This window comes from Pleurodeles waltl, chromosome 6 (assembly GCF_031143425.1).
Source record: "Pleurodeles waltl isolate 20211129_DDA chromosome 6, aPleWal1.hap1.20221129, whole genome shotgun sequence".
In the NCBI taxonomy this organism is placed as follows: Eukaryota; Metazoa; Chordata; class Amphibia; order Caudata; family Salamandridae; genus Pleurodeles; species Pleurodeles waltl.
The window spans coordinates 150,818,818-150,835,613 of NC_090445.1; the positions used below are offsets into that span (position 1 = coordinate 150,818,818).

Sequence of the window (16,796 nt, forward strand, 5' to 3'; positions counted from 1 at the left end):
CACTCGAGACATGTTGCTGGCCCCATGGGGAGAGAGTGCCTTTGTCACTCTGAGGCCACTAACAAAGCCTGCACTGGGTGGAGATGCTAACACCTCCCCCAGGCAGGAGCTGTAACACCTGGTGGTGAGCCACAAAGGCTCATCCCCTTTGTTCCAGCACCGCAGGGCACTCCAGCTAGTGGAGTTGCCCGCCCCCTCCGGCCACGGCCCCACTTTTGGCGGCAAGGCCGGAGGAAATAATGAGAATAACAAGGAGGAGTCACTGGCCAGTCAGGACAGCCCCTAAGGTGTCCTGAGCTGAAGTGACTCTAACTTTTAGAAATCCTTCATCTTGCAGATGGAGGATTCCCCCAATAGGGATAGGAATGTGACCCCCCTCCCCTTGGGAGGAGGCACCAAGAGGGTGTACCCACCCTCAGGGCTAGTAGCCATTGGCTACTAACCCCCCAGACCTAAACACGCCCTTAAATTTAGTATTTAAGGGCTCCCCTGAACCTAAGAATTTAGATTCCTGCAACTTACCGAAGAAGAAGACTGCTGAGCTGAAAACCCCTGCAGAAGAAGAAAGAAGACAACTGCTTTGGCCCCAGTCCTACCGGCCTGTCTCCTGCCTTCTAAAGAAACCTGCTCCAGCGACGCTTTCTCAAGGACCAGCGACCTCTGAATCCTCAGAGGACTGCCCTGCTTCAAGAGGAACAAGAAACTCCCGAGGACAGCGGACCTGCTCCAAAAAGACTGCAACTTTGTTAAAGAGGAGCAGATTTAAAGACCCCTGCAATCCCCGCAAGAAGCGTGAGACTTGCAACACTGCACCCGGCGACCCCGACTCGACTGGTGGAGAAACAACACCTCAGGGAGGACCCTCCGGCGACTCCGAGACTGTGAGTAACCAAAGTTGTCCCCCCTGAGCCCCCACAGCGACGCCTGCAGAGGGAATCCCCAGGCTCCCCCTGACCGCGACTGCCTGACTCTAAAATCCCGACAGCTGGAAAAGACCCTGCACCCGCAGCCCCCAGCACCTGAAGGATCGGAACTTCAGTGCAGGAGTGACCCCCAGGAGGCCCTCTCCCTTGCCCAGGTGGTGGCTACCCCGAGGAGCCCCCGCCCCCCCCCCCTTGCCCGCCTGCATCGCTGAAGAGACCCCTTGGTCTCCCATTGATTTACATTGGAAACCCGACGCTTGTTTCTACACTGCACCCGGCCGCCCCAGTGCCGCTGAGGGTGTACTTTTTGTGTGAACTTGTGTCCCCCCCGGTGCCCTACAAAACCCCCCTGGTCTGCCCTCCGAAGACGCGGGTACTTACCTGCTGGCAGACTGGAACCGGGGCACCCCCTTCTCTCCATTGAAGCCTATGCGTTTTGGGCACCGCTTTGAACTCTGCACCTGACCGTCCCTGAGCTGCTAGTGTGGTGACTTTGGGGTTGCTCTGAACCCCCAACGGTGGGCTACCTTGGACCCCAATCTTAACGCCGTAGGTGGTTTACTTACCTGCAAAACCTAACAATACTTTACCTGCCCCAGGAACTGTGAAAATTGCACTAAGTGTCCACTTTTAAAACAGCTATTTGTGTTTTATGTGAAAAGTATATATGCTACTGTAATTATTCAAAGTTCCTAAAGTACTTACCTGCAATACCTTTCAAATGAGATATTACATGTAGAATTTGAACCTGTGGTTCTTAAAATAAACTAAGAAAATATATTTTTCTATAACAAAACCTATTGGCTGGATTTGTCTCTGAGTGTGTGTTCCTCATTTATTGCCTGTGTGTATGTACAACAAATGCTTAACACTACTCCTTTGATAAGCCTACTGCTCGACCACACTACCACAAAATAGAGCATTAGTATTATCTCTTTTTGCCACTATCTTACCTCTAAGGGGAACCCTTGGACTCCGTGCATACTATTCCTTACTTTGAAATAGTGCATACAGAGCCAACTTCCTACATTGGTGGATCAGCGGTGGGGTACAAGACTTTGCATTTGCTGGACTACTCAGCCAATACCTGATCACACGACAAATTCCAAAAATTGTAATTAGAAATAGATTTTTGCAATTTGAGCTATTTTTCTAAATTCTTAAAAGTCCTGCTAGGGCCTTGTGTTAGTCCCTGTTTAGCATTTCCTTTTAGAGTTTAAAAGTTTTGTGAAAGTTTGAATTAGAACCTAGAACTAGTTTTAGATTCTTAAAAAGTATTCCAACTTTTAGAAGCATAATGTCTAGTACAGAGATGAATGTGGTGGAACGCGACACCACCCCTTACCTCCATCTTAAGATGAGGGAGCTAAGGTCACACTGTAAAATAAAGAAAATAACAATGGGCCCCAGACCTTCCAAACTACAGCTCCAGGAGCTTTTGGCAGAGTTTGAAAAGGCCAACCCCTCTGAGGATGGCAACACAGAGGATGAAGATAGTGACTTGGAGGGAAATTCCCCCCTACCAGTCCTAACTAGGGAGAACAGGGCCTCTCAAGCCCTGTCTCCAAACATAATAGTCCGAGATGCTGGTTCCCTCACAGGAGGGACCAACCTCTCTGAAATCACTGAGGATAACTCCAGTGAAGAGGACATCCAGCTAGCCAGGATGGCCAAAAGATTGGCTTTGGAAAGACAGATCCTAGCCATAGAAAGGGAAAGACAAGAGATGGGCCTAGGACCCATCAATGGTGGCAGCAACATAACTAGGGTCAGAGATTCTCCTGACATGTTGAAAATCCCTAAAGGGATTGTAACTAAATATGAAGATGGTGATGACATCACCAAATGGTTCACAGCTTTTGAGAGGGCTTGTGTAACCAGAAAAGTGAACACATCTCACTGGGGTGCTCTCCTTTGGGAAATGTTCACTGGAAAGTGTAGGGATAGACTCCTCACACTCTCTGGAAAAGATGCAGAATCTTATGACCTCATGAAGGGTACCCTGATTGAGGGCTTTGGATTTTCCACTGAGGACTATAGGATTAGATTCAGGGGGGCTCAAAAATCCTCGAGCCAGACCTGGGTTGACTTTGTAGACTACTCAGTAAAATCACTAGATGGTTGGATTCAAGGCAGTGGTGTAAGTAATTATGATGGGCTGTACAATTTATTTGTGAAAGAACACCTATTAAGTAATTGTTTCAATGATAAACTGCATCAGCATCTGGTAGACCTAGGACCAATTTCTCCCCAAGAATTGGGAAAGAAGGCGGACCATTGGGTCAAGACTAGGGTGTCCAAGACTTCCACAGGGGGTGACCAAAAGAAAGGGGTCACAAAACCTCCCCAGGGGAAGGGTGGTGAGACAGCCAAAAACAAAAAATAGTAAAGAGTTGTAAGGAAATGCCTCCTTGGCATGGTTGCCCCCTGACTTTTTGCCTTTGCTGATGCTATGTTTACAATTGAAAGTGTGCTGAGGCCTGCTAACCAGGCCCCAGCACCAGTGTTCTTTCCCTAACCTGTACTTTTGTATCCACAATTGGCAGACCCTGGCATCCAGATAAGTCCCTTGTAACTGGTACTTCTAGTACCAAGGGCCCTGATGCCAAGGAAGGTCTCTAAGGGCTGCAGCATGTCTTATGCCACCCTGGAGACCTCTCACTCAGCACAGACACACTGCTTGCCAGCTTGTGTGTGCTAGTGAGGACAAAACGAGTAAGTCGACATGGCACTCCCCTCAGGGTGCCATGCCAGCCTCTCACTGCCTATGCAGTATAGGTAAGACACCCCTCTAGCAGGCCTTACAGCCCTAAGGCAGGGTGCACTATACCATAGGTGAGGGTACCAGTGCATGAGCATGGTACCCCTACAGTGTCTAAACAAAACCTTAGACATTGTAAGTGCAGGGTAGCCATAAGAGTATATGGTCTGGGAGTTTGTCAAACACGAACTCCACAGCACCATAATGGCTACACTGAAAACTGGGAAGTTTGGTATCAAACTTCTCAGCACAATAAATGCACACTGATGCCAGTGTACATTTTATTGCCAAATACACCCCAGAGGGCACCTTAGAGGTGCCCCCTGAAACTTAACCGACTGTCTGTGTAGGCTGACTAGTTCCAGCAGCCTGCCACACTAGAGACATGTTGCTGGCCCCATGGGGAGAGTGCCTTTGTCACTCTGAGGCCAGTAACAAAGCCTGCACTGGGTGGAGATGCTAACACCTCCCCCAGGCAGGAGCTGTAACACCTGGCGGTGAGCCTCAAAGGCTCACCCCTTTGTCACAGCCCAGCAGGGCACTCCAGCTTAGTGGAGTTGCCCGCCCCCTCCGGCCACGGCCCCCACTTTTGGCGGCAAGGCTGGAGGGAACAAAGAAAGCAACAAGGAGGAGTCACTGACCAGTCAGGACAGCCCCTAAGGTGTCCTGAGCTGAGGTGACTCTGACTTTTAGAAATCCTCCATCTTGCAGATGGAGGATTCCCCCAATAGGGTTAGGATTGTGACCCCCTCCCCTTGGGAGGAGGCACAAAGAGGGTGTACCCACCCTCAGGGCTAGTAGCCATTGGCTACTAACCCCCCAGACCTAAACACGCCCTTAAATCTAGTATTTAAGGGCTACCCTGAACCCTAGAAAATTAGATTCCTGCAACTACAAGAAGAAGGACTGCCTAGCTGACAACCCCTGCAGCGGAAGACCAGAAGACGACAACTGCCTTGGCTCCAGAAACTCACCGGCCTGTCTCCTGCCTTCCCAAGATCCTGCTCCAGCGACGCCTTCCAAAGGGACCAGCGACCTCGACATCCTCTGAGGACTGCCCCTGCTTCGAAAAGACAAGAAACTCCCGAGGACAGCGGACCTGCTCCAAGAAAAGCTGCAACTTTGTTTCCCGCAGCTTTAAAGAACCCTGCAAGCTCCCCGCAAGAAGCGTGAGACTTGCAACACTGCACCCGGCGACCCCGACTCGGCTGGTGGCGATCCAACACCTCAGGAGGGACCCCAGGACTACTCTGATACTGTGAGTACCAAAACCTGTCCCCCCTGAGCCCCCACAGCGCCGCCTGCAGAGGGAATCCCGAGGTTTCCCCTGACCGCGACTCTTTGAACCTAAAGTCCCGACGCCTGGGAGAGACCCTGCACCCGCAGCCCCCAGGACCTGAAGGACCGGACTTTCACTGGAGGAGTGACCCCCAGGAGTCCCTCTCCCTCGCCCAAGTGGAGGTTTCCCCGAGGAATCCCCCCCTTGCCTGCCTGCAGCGCTGAAGAGATCCCGAGATCTCTCATAGACTAACATTGAAAACCCGACGCTTGTTTCTACACTGCACCCGGCCGCCCCCGCGCTGCTGAGGGTGAAATCTCTGTGTGGACTTGTGTCCCCCCCGGTGCCCTACAAAACCCCCCTGGTCTGCCCTCCGAAGACGCGGGTACTTACCTGCAAGCAGACCGGAACCGGGGCACCCCCTTCTCTCCATTCTAGCCTATGTGTTTTGGGCACCACTTTGAACTCTGCACCTGACCGGCCCTGAGCTGCTGGTGTGGTGACTTTGGGGTTGCTCTGAACCCCCAACGGTGGGCTACCTTGGACCAAGAACTAAGCCCTGTAAGTGTCTTACTTACCTGGTTAACCTAACAAATACTTACCTCCCCTAGGAACTGTGAAAATTGCACTAAGTGTCCACTTTTAAAACAGCTATTTGTCAATAACTTGAAAAGTATACATGCAATTTTGATGATTTGAAGTTCCTAAAGTACTTACCTGCAATACCTTTCGAATGAGATATTACATGTAGAATTTGAACCTGTGGTTCTTAAAATAAACTAAGAAAAGATATTTTTCTATATAAAAACCTATTGGCTGGATTTGTCTCTGAGTGTGTGTACCTCATTTATTGTCTATGTGTATGTACAACAAATGCTTAACACTACTCCTTGGATAAGCCTACTGCTCGACCACACTACCACAAAATAGAGCATTAGTATTATCTATTTTTACCACTACTTTACCTCTAAGGGGAACCCTTGGACTCTGTGCATGCTATTCCTTACTTTGAAATAGCACATACAGAGCCAACTTCCTACAAGAGTCTTCTACAGGCCCCCAAAAACCTGCACAGGAGGTTGGGCCCAGAGCCTCTTCACAAAACAATTTTGGGTACAAGGGTAAAAACTTTGATCCCAAAAAGGCCTGGTGTCGAAACTGTAATCAGCCTGGACACCAAACTGGAAACAAGGCCTGTCCCAAGAAAACAACCACTTCTAACTCCACTCCAGCTAACACTGGAATGGCTAGTCTCAGAGTGGGATCAACAGTGTGCCCAGAGCAAATCAGGTGTCACACTGAAGCTACATTAGTCTCTGAGGGTGGGGTGGATTTAGCCACACTGGCTGCCTGGCCTCCTAACATGCAAAAATACAGGCAGCAGCTCTTAATTAATGGGACAAGTGTAGAAGGCCTGAGGAATACAGGTGCCAGTGTCACCATGGTGACAGAGAAACTGGTTTCCCCTGGTCAATACCTGACTGGACAAACTTATCCAGTCACCAACGCTGACAATCAGACTAAAGTACATCCCATGGCTATGGTAACTTTAGAGTGGGGAGGGGTCAATGGCCTGAAACAGGTGGTGGTCTCCTCAAATATCCCAGTAGACTGTTTGCTTGGAAATGACCTGGAGTCCTCAGCATGGGCTGAGGTAGAACTGAAAACCCATGCAGCCATGCTGGGTATCCCTGAACTGGTGTGTGTCAAGACAAGGGCACAGTGCAAGGCACAGGGTGAAAAAGTAGAGCTGGAGTCTGGAAAAAGGGCCCAGCCTACCAAGAGAAAAGGAAAGTCAGCTGGGAAACCAGCTGCAACACAACAACAAAAAGAGAACCTCTCTTCTCAGGAAGAAGTTCTGCCCTCTGAGGGAACTGAGCCTATGGAGTTGGAACCTTATCAGGTTGAGCTCTTAGGCCCAGGGGGACCCTCAAGGGAGCAGTTGTGTAAGGGGCAAGAAACCTGTCCCTCTCTTGAAGGCCTTAGGCAGCAAGCTGCTGAAGAGTCCAATGGCAAGAAAACTGGAACACATAGGGTCTATTGGGAAGATGGACTCCTGTACACTGAGGCAAGAGATCCCAAACCTGGTGCCACTAGGAGAGTGGTAGTGCCTCAGGAGTTCAGAGAGTTTATTCTGACCTTAGCCCATGATATTTCCCTTGCTGGGCATTTGGGACAAACCAAGACGTGGGAGAGGTTAGTCAACCACTTCTACTGGCTCAACATGTCCCAGAAAGTTAAGGAGTTTTGTGTCTCCTGTACCACCTGTCAAGCCAGTGGTAAGACAGGTGGACATCCAAAGGCCCCCCTCATTCCACTTCCAGTGGTGGGGGTCCCCTTTGAAAGAGTGGGTGTGGACATAGTGGGTCCACTTGAACCTCCCACAGCCTCAGGAAATATGTACATCCTAGTAGTAGTGGATCATGCTACTAGGTATCCTGAAGCTATTCCCCTTAGGTCGACTACTGCCCCTGCAGTAGCCAAGGCCCTCATTGGTATCTTTACCAGAGTGGGCTTCCCTAAGGAGGTGGTGTCTGACAGAGGTACCAACTTCATGTCAGCATACCTGAAACACATGTGGAATGAGTGTGGAGTGACTTACAAATTCACTACACCATACCATCCACAAACTAATGGCCTTGTTGAGAGATTCAACAAGACATTAAAGGGCATGATCATGGGGCTCCCAGAAAAACTCAAAAGGAGATGGGATGTCCTCCTGCCATGCCTGCTTTTCGCTTACAGAGAGGTGCCTCAGAAGGGAGTAGGGTTCTCACCCTTTGAACTTCTGTTTGGCCACCCTGTAAGGGGACCACTTGCTCTTGTTAAAGAAGGCTGGGAGAGACCTCTTCATGAGCCTAAACAAGACATAGTGGACTATGTCCTTGGCCTTCGCTCAAGGATGGCAGAGTACATGGAAAAGGCAAGCAAAAACCTTGAGGCCAGCCAACAGCTCCAGAAGTTTTGGTATGACCAAAAGGCTGCAATGGTTGAATTTCAACCAGGGCAGAAAGTTTGGGTTTTGGAGCCTGTGGCTCCCAGGGCACTTCAGGACAGATGGAGTGGCCCTTACCCAATCCTAGAGAAGAAGAGTCAGGTCACCTACCTGGTGGACCTAGGCACTTGCAGGAGCCCCAAGAGGGTGATCCATGTGAACCGCCTAAAGCTCTTCCACGACAGGGCTGATGTAAATCTGTTGATGGTAACAGACGAGGACCAGGAAGCTGAGAGTGAGCCTCTCCCTGATCTCCTCTCATCAGACCCTAAAGATGGCTCAGTGGATGGAGTGATCTATTCAGACACCCTCTCTAGCCAACAGCAATCTGACTGTAGGAAGGTCCTGCAGCAGTTTGCTGAGCTCTTTTCCCTAACCCCTGGTCAGACACACCTGTGTACCCATGATGTGGACACAGGAGACAGCATGCCTGTCAAAAACAAAATATTCAGACAGTCTGACCAAGTTAAGGAAAGCATCAAGGTGGAAGTCCACAAGATGCTGGAATTGGGAGTAATTGAGCGCTCTGACAGCCCCTGGGCTAGCCCAGTGGTCTTAGTCCCCAAACCTCACACCAAAGATGGAAAGAGAGAGATGAGGTTTTGTGTGGACTACAGAGGACTTAATTCTGTCACCAAGACAGATGCCCATCCCATTCCTAGAGCTGATGAGCTGATTGATAAATTAGGGGCTGCCAAATTCTTAAGTACCTTTGACTTAACAGCAGGGTACTGGCAAATCAAAATGGCCCCTGGAGCAAAAGAAAAGACAGCATTCTCCACACCTGATGGGCATTATCAGTTCACTGTTATGCCCTTTGGTTTAAAGAATGCCCCTGCCACCTTCCAAAGGTTGGTGAATCAAGTCCTTGCTGGCTTGGAGTCCTTCAGTGCAGCTTATCTTGACGATATTGGTGTCTTTAGCTCCAACTGGCAGGATCACCTGGTCCACCTGAAGAAGGTTTTGAAGGCTCTGCAATCAGCAGGCCTCTCTATCAAGGCATCCAAATGCCAGATAGGGCAGGGAACTGTGGTTTACTTGGGACACCTTGTAGGTGGAGGCCAAGTTCAGCCACTCCAGCCTAAGATCCAGACTATTCTGGACTGGGCAGCTCCAAAAACCCAGACTCAAGTCAGGGCATTCCTTGGCTTGACTGGGTACTATAGGAGGTTTGTGAAGGGATATGGATCCATTGGACTGTAGAATGCCAACAGGTCTTTGACACCCTGAAACAAGCAATGTGCACAGCACCAGTTCTAAAAGCTCCAGATTCCTCCAAGCAGTTCATTGTGCAGACAGATGCCTCTGAACATGGGATAGGGGCAGTTTTGTCCCAAACAAATGATGATGGCCTTGACCAGCCTGTTGCTTTCATTAGCACGAGGTTACTCCCCGGGGAGCAGCGTTGGAGTGCCATTGAGAGGGAGGCCTTTGCTGTGGTTTGGTCCCTGAAGAAGCTGAGACCATACCTCTTTGGTACTCACTTTGTAGTTCAAACTGACCACAGACCTCTCAGATGGCTGATGCAAATGAAAGATGAAAATCCAAAACTGTTGAGGTGGTCCATCTCCCTACAGGGAATGGACTTTATAGTGGAACACAGACCTAGGACTGCCCATGCCAATGCAGATGGCCTTTCCAGGTTCTTCCACTTAGAAAATGAAGACTCTCTTGGGAAAGGTTAGTCTCATCCTCTTTCGTTTGGGGGGGGTTGTGTAAGGAAATGCCTCCTTGGCATGGTTACCCCCTGACTTTTTGCCTTTGCTGATGCTATGTTTTGAATTGAAAGTGTGCTGAGGCCTGCTAACCAGGCCCCAGCACCAGTGTTCTTTCCCTAACCTGTACTTTTGTTTTACACAATTGGCACACCCTGGCATCCAGGTAAGTCCCTTGTAACTGGTACCCCTGGTACCAAGGGCCCTGATGCCAGGGAAGGTCTCTAAGGGCTGCAGCATAGCTTATGCCACCCTGGGGACCCCTCACTCAGCACAGACACACTGCTTGCCAGCTTGTGTGTGCTGGTGAGAACAAAACGAGTAAGTCGACATGGCACTCCCCTCAGGGTGCCATGCCAACCTCACACTGCCTATGCAGTATAGATACGTCACCCCTCTAGCAGGCCTTACAGCCCTAAGGCAGGGTGCACTATACCATAGGTGAGGGCACCAGTGCACGAGCACTGTGCCCCTACAGTGTCTAAGCAAAACCTTAGACATTGTAAGTGCAGGGTAGCCATAAGAGTATATGGTCTAGGAGTCTGTCAAACACGAACTCCACAGCACCATAATGGCTACACTGAAAACTGGGGAGTTTGGTATCAAACTTCTCAGCACAATAAATGCACACTGATGCCGGTGTACATTTTATTGTAAACTACACCCCAGAGGGCACCTTAGAGGTGCCCCCTGAAACCTTAACCAACTACCTGTGTAGGCTGACTGGTTCTAGCAGCCTGCCACACTCGAGACATGTTGCTGGCCCCATGGGGAGAATGCCTTTGTCACTCTGAGGCCAGTAACAAAGCCTGCACTGGGTGGAGATGCTAACACCTCCCCCAGGCAGGAGCTGTAACACCTGGCGGTGAGCCTCAAAGGCTCACCCCCTTTGTTCCAGCACCGCAGGGCACTCCAGCTAGTGGAGTTGCCCGCCCCCTCCGGCCACGGCCCCACTTTTGGCGGCAAGGCCGGAGGAAATAATGAGAATAACAAGGAGGAGTCACTGGCCAGTCAGGACAGCCCCTAAGGTGTCCTGAGCTGAAGTGACTAACTTTTAGAAATCCTCCATCTTGCAGATGGAGGATTCCCCCAATAGGGATAGGAATGTGACCCCCCTCCCCTTGGGAGGAGGCACAAAGAGGGTGTACCCACCCTCAGGGCTAGTAGCCATTGGCTACTAACCCCCCAGACCTAAACACGCCCTTAAATTTAGTATTTAAGGGCTCCCCTGAACCTAAGAATTTAGATTCCTGCAACTTACCGAAGAAGAAGACTGCTGAGCTGAAAACCCCTGCAGAAGAAGAAAGAAGACAACAACTGCTTTGGCCCCAGTCCTACCGGCCTGTCTCCTGCCTTCTAAAGAAACCTGCTCCAGCGACGCTTTCTCAAGGACCAGCGACCTCTGAATCCTCAGAGGACTGCCCTGCTTCAAGGGGAACAAGAAACTCCCGAGGACAGCGGACCTGCTCCAAAAAGACTGCAACTTTGTTACAGAGGAGCAGATTTAAAGACCCCTGCAATCCCCGCAAGAAGCGTGAGACTTGCAACACTGCACCCAGCGACCCCGACTCGACTGGTGGAGAAACAACACCTCAGGGAGGACCCTCCGGCGACTCCGAGACTGTGAGTAACCAAAGTTGTCCCCCTTAGCCCCCACAGCGACGCCTGCAGAGGGAATCCCCAGGCTCCCCCTGACCGCGACTGCCTGACTCTAAAATCCCGACGGCTGGAAAAGACCCTGCACCCGCAGCCCCCAGCACCTGAAGGATCGGAACTTCAGTGCAGGAGTGACCCCCAGGAGGCCCTCTCCCTTGCCCAGGTGGTGGCTACCCCGAGGAGCCCCCCCCCTTGCCCACCTGCATCGCTGAAGAGACCCCTTGGTCTCCCATTGATTTACATTGGAAACCCGACGCTTGTTTCTACACTGCACCCGGCCACCCCAGTGCCGCTGAGGGCGTACTTTTTGTGTGAACTTGTGTCCCCCCCCGGTGCCCTACAAAACCCCCCTGGTCTGCCCTCCGAAGACGCGGGTACTTACCTGCTGGCAGACTGGAACCGGGGCACCCCCTTCTCTCCATTGAAGCCTATGCGTTTTGGGCACCGCTTTGAACTCTGCACCTGACCGGCCCTGAGCTGCTGGTGTGGTGACTTTGGGGTTGCTCTGAACCCCCAACGGTGGGCTACCTTGGACCCCAATCTTAACCCCGTAGGTGGTTTACTTACCTGCAAAACCTAACAATACTTTACCTCCCCCAGGAACTGTGAAAATTGCACTAAGTGTCCACTTTTAAAACAGCTATTTGTGTTTTAAGTGAAAAGTATATATGCTACTGTAATTATTCAAAGTTCCTAAAGTACTTACCTGCAATACCTTTCAAATGAGATATTACATGTAGAATTTGAACCTGTGGTTCTTAAAATAAACTAAGAAAATATATTTTTCTATAACAAAACCTATTGGCCTGGATTTGTCTCGGAGTGTGTGTTCCTCATTTATTGCCTGTGTGTATGTACAACAATTGCTTAACACTACTCCTTTGATAAGCCTACTGCTCGACCACACTACCACAAAATAGAGCATTAGTATTATCTCTTTTTGCCACTATCTTACCTCTAAGGGGAACCCTTGGACTCTGTGCATACTATTCCTTACTTTGAAATAGTGCATACAGAGCCAACTTCCTACAACCAGTGATAACACACTGCAGGACTTTAAATAAATGTAAAGCAATGTTTCCTTGGTGACAAAATCATGAGATCATTGAAGACCTTTCTTAAAAAAAATATATAATAAATAAGAGGCGGTGCACTCTTACTTAAAAATGTCTCTACAATTCCTTTAAAAGACAATTGCTAGGGTCTTTTATCAAACTGAAACTGTTTAATTTCGCAATCTGAATGTTGAAAATAAGAGGTCGCTATTCAAATCACTAGGTATCACCTTTACTCCATTGTCATGTTAAGGTGGACATATTTTGGAGAGGGAGTAACAGTGAAAGAGAAAGAAATCCCAAGATGGCATGGGACAATCTTTAATCCAACCCCAATGTCATTAGCCTATTACAGCTACAACATTATATTACACTACTCAACATGGAAACATACAACTGAATATTACGTGCAAGTAAATGTCTTACCTTAAATGTAGCCGCTACATTTGTGAAGTTGGCAATACTACCCCCGATAATCAGGACCTTGCCTAAAGGGTGAAAAGACAATGTTTGAACTAGAAATGTTTGATGCAAAGACCTCACAAACATCAACATTCTGTACACAGAGAGTGAAGGGCAGGGGAAATGTCAGCTGGGTGAGGTTTGGATTTCCCTGCTAGTCTCTAACTTTAATCTAAAAACAAAATTTGCCGATGCATTATAAGGTTATTCCAACACATTGCAGCCAGAGTTTTGTGGGTTTGTAATGAGTGAAAGATCATTGCCTTCATTGGGACTAAGCTCACTCACAGCAAATTGAAACCCAACATGTAGTCAACACTGAGGCAACACTGGGAATGCAGCGGCGGTTGGGGAAACCTCTCAGGGCTACTATTGGCTATCAGTCCCTCTTTTTTCCCGAAAGATTTTTGTTTGAATGTTGAGGTCATTATCTTACCGTCAATGTGCTTCTCCCGAGTCATGAGGGACAAAATTGTCTTGGCATAATCATATGTCTGTTGCTCACTGGGGGCACCCGAATATTCTCCGTAGTTTGCCAGCTCATCAACCCCACCAAGGTCGCAGATAGTGTCACTGAAGAAAGAGGAAAAATATCTGATCAAGCTGGCATTTACATGAGATGCTGATTAAGTGCTGCACAGTTGAGTTCAACCTACAGTTACTAGATCCAACACCAGGCAGTAAAGAAGAAGACAAACCTTTACAATTCCAGAAAGCACAGTGGAATTGTTCTACACATACATGCAACATTTACATCAAAGGTTTCTACAATTTTAACACAAAAGCATTTGGTTCTGTAAAATATTATACAATATAGCATGTTACTCCTGGATGCAAATCATTTGTAGAATATTAAGGGCCTAATTATGATTTTGGCGGGGTGGAGGGGGTATGGTAGGGTGGAGCCCATCTGCTGAAATCCCGACGGGTGTGTTGCTGTCAACGTGGCAGCCTCCCCGCCGGGCCCATTACGAGTTTCCCACTGGGTCAGTGAGCGGACCCTGTTTCCACCCTGCTGGCCCAGCAGGAAACAGCCTACCGCATTGTCTCCGACGGCAATGCTGTAGTGCGTAAGGTGCACCAGCAACCGTCGCAATGTTCACTGTCTGCACGGTAAACTAAAATGCATGAGCTTCCTTTTAAGTATTCTGAACTACAGCACTTATAATCTTCAAGAACAATAAATGCTTCTGTAGCTATTTTTAAATGGTCATATTGTTTCTTTTCACAGAACATCAAAGTAGGGTTTCTCTAAGCTTGGATCTTTGTACAGAGGGCTTGTTCCCCCTTCACCCAAAATACCATTGTTTAAGTGCCCTTAAACTTGATCTGGGTTCTTCATTTTTCTTAACTAGCTTCTACTTAAAATTACCTTATACCTACTGTAAAGCCTTAGATAGAGACTACACATTTTCAACTCTACTGCCTTTCTCTACCATCCAGCATTCTGGCAGCTCACCATTCTCCCCATTCTGGGACTGCTAGATATTTTCTATGAAAAAAAGGTGTTAGCAAGAACTCAAGAGGCAGGGCGAACTCCTTACCTGTACACAACAGAAGCACCCCCACCAGCCACCATGGTCCAGATTCGTCCACGTGGGTTCAAGATGGTCAGCTTGAGGCTGGCGCCACTCTTGGCATCCAAGTCGGCAATGTAGGCTTCCTGCAAGCAGAAGCAGAGTGGATCATTAGAAGACAGTCAGAGGAGAACAGGGTTCAAGAAACAAGAAGATAGGCCAGGTAGAGCTGCTCTTTCAGGTACATGGTGTCTGTTGTAAAATGCAAATTTGTACAGATTACACTAACATGAAAAATACTGAAATAATAGGGGAATCTGTAGTATACTATAGATCTGGCACTCTGGCCCAAAAGCCTCCAAAGCAAAGTAAACTACTCATATTGCCCACCAGTGTGAAATAAACCTCCGCGGGGTAGACAGAGATTGGATTTTGAACCCCAGGCCTGCTCAATGGTGGACTTTAAGAGTCTGACAGAGTGCCACATTTGGGCCAGTCCTGATGACGGTGCTATGCTTTTTTGTGATGTCCAGGAGCAGTTATTTTAATTAGCTTTCCTATTTTTAACCGTTATCTTTTTTGGGAACGGAAACTGAATCCATACCTAGACTTGCAATATCCTGACTTATCTCTGACCTCAGTTAACAAATCAGTGTAATAAAACACCAACAGATAGATTATAGACATTATTGAGACACCACCCGACATGTCACTACAAGACCATTTGTGAGGTATTATGCACAATAAAAAAACTATTATTCATTGAGTTAAAATGAGTACATTGTATGTACCTTTTGCTCATCACTACGTAAATATAAGGGATAAGACCTCATCTCTGCTGTACAGGCCTTACAAGAAGTTAACTGGACACGCCAGCTCACAAACCAGACTAAGTAGGTTCTTCTATAAGTTTGAAGGGACAGGTTTTTCTGGAAAACAGTCTCAGAAAAAAAACAAGTTCTGCAGGAATGCAAGTGAAGTTTGTCACTTAATGTTGACAAATCCGCACAAGCTGTTTTTAGATTTTGTAAACGTGGTCTACTTAACCAAGCCAATATACTGCATACATTTACGTTTCTACGATTTCAAAGAGCATCTAAGCCAACTGGTGGATCTTTCCGACCATCAGGGCTTCATTCAGAGTGGCGAGTACATCCCATCCTCCCTCACTCTTTTGATAGTTTGTGCAGATTTTTACTACAACTGCGGGTTTGATGCATGTTTAATGCTTGCTAAACAATCAGAAAATCCATCAACCAAAAACAGGACAACGTTTATATAAAGTAGGCAGGTAAATGTGTAAAGCAGCAAAGTCTTTGGGTCTGACAAAAAAATAAATAAGGCTGAAATGTATTCTTGTGTGCTAATCACTATGGTTGGAGGTAACGTCCTGCTTTTTTGTTTCTCTCAAAGGAACCCTAGCCCCTAGTGGAATAACCTTTTCTTCTACACCATGACCATTTTGGGGATGATCCTTCCCCTGCCCATCCTGAATATGACTTAGGCCGGCTCTTGACTAAAGTAACCCTGAACATTTCAAGGAAGGAAATCGGCTAGCCAAATATTTGTGAATAGCCACAAAATTGGAGCCTAGCTACTTAGGCAGGCATTCCAGTCACAGAATGGCCACATTCATCTCAATGAGTAGTGGGGATTTTCACTCATTACTTTTTAGATTTCCAGATGTAAACATTTCACAACAAACGTGTCTTATACATGCTACCACAGTTATTATATGCAAGTTCAATTTGGGGTGTACATATCCCTGTGAAAGGCCCTCATGTACCACACCACACTCCCAAGCTCCAAATAAGAAGTAGCCATTAATCCATCAGTGAAAGAAGGGCCACCTCCTCAGCCTTGCAGTTAATTCACAACTGCAAGCTACAGACAAGACAAACATGCCTCGTAACGTTTACAAAGCATTACCTTGGAGAAAACACCTACTTAATATGCTTTTTTTTTTTTTTTTTTTAGTTAAACAGCTCACTCTCAGCCTTTTGCACTTATTTCCACTGCCAAGTCAGAATAGGTGGCCTGTCACCTACTAGTGACATCAGAAGTAGAAGAGAGTGGTGGAACAGATAGCAAGCAGTGTTTGTGGCTAAAAATACCATGAAAACAACTAGTATTTTAAAAATACATGCAAGCTTTCTGCTTTTCACACACATTATGCTCTTCCTTCCTTTCTCATATTTTTTTGGAAATGGACATCTTTTTGATGATGCCCTATGTGTCCTTTTCTAGGTCTCAGCCAGACAGCGCATACGCTGACTAGAAGAGGCAGGTTTACAATTTACTGGACTTTAGCCAGCCCGTAGGCATGCCATTTGTTTGCTCCATCATAGCTCTCATATTTTTTGTTCTGTTTGTCCATAGCATGAATGCGTAGAGAAGCTCTGTAGCGGGTAGCATGGCGGCCGGCACCCGCCC

At 47.9% G+C, this 16,796-nt stretch overlaps 1 protein-coding gene across 2 annotated transcripts in view; it reads right to left on the bottom strand.

Annotated features, from left to right (window-relative positions):
* ACLY (ATP citrate lyase) overlaps window positions 1-16,796 on the bottom strand; it is a 281,182-nt gene that overhangs the window by 189,257 nt on the left and 75,129 nt on the right. For both annotated transcript variants that reach the window (XM_069237662.1, XM_069237663.1), the window contains exons 8-10: window positions 14,391-14,509; window positions 13,283-13,419; window positions 12,811-12,872 (exon numbers count right to left, since the gene is read on the bottom strand). In XM_069237662.1, the coding sequence (XP_069093763.1) occupies window positions 12,811-12,872; window positions 13,283-13,419; window positions 14,391-14,509 (318 nt within the window). The remainder of the gene's footprint in view (window positions 1-12,810; window positions 12,873-13,282; window positions 13,420-14,390; window positions 14,510-16,796) is intronic.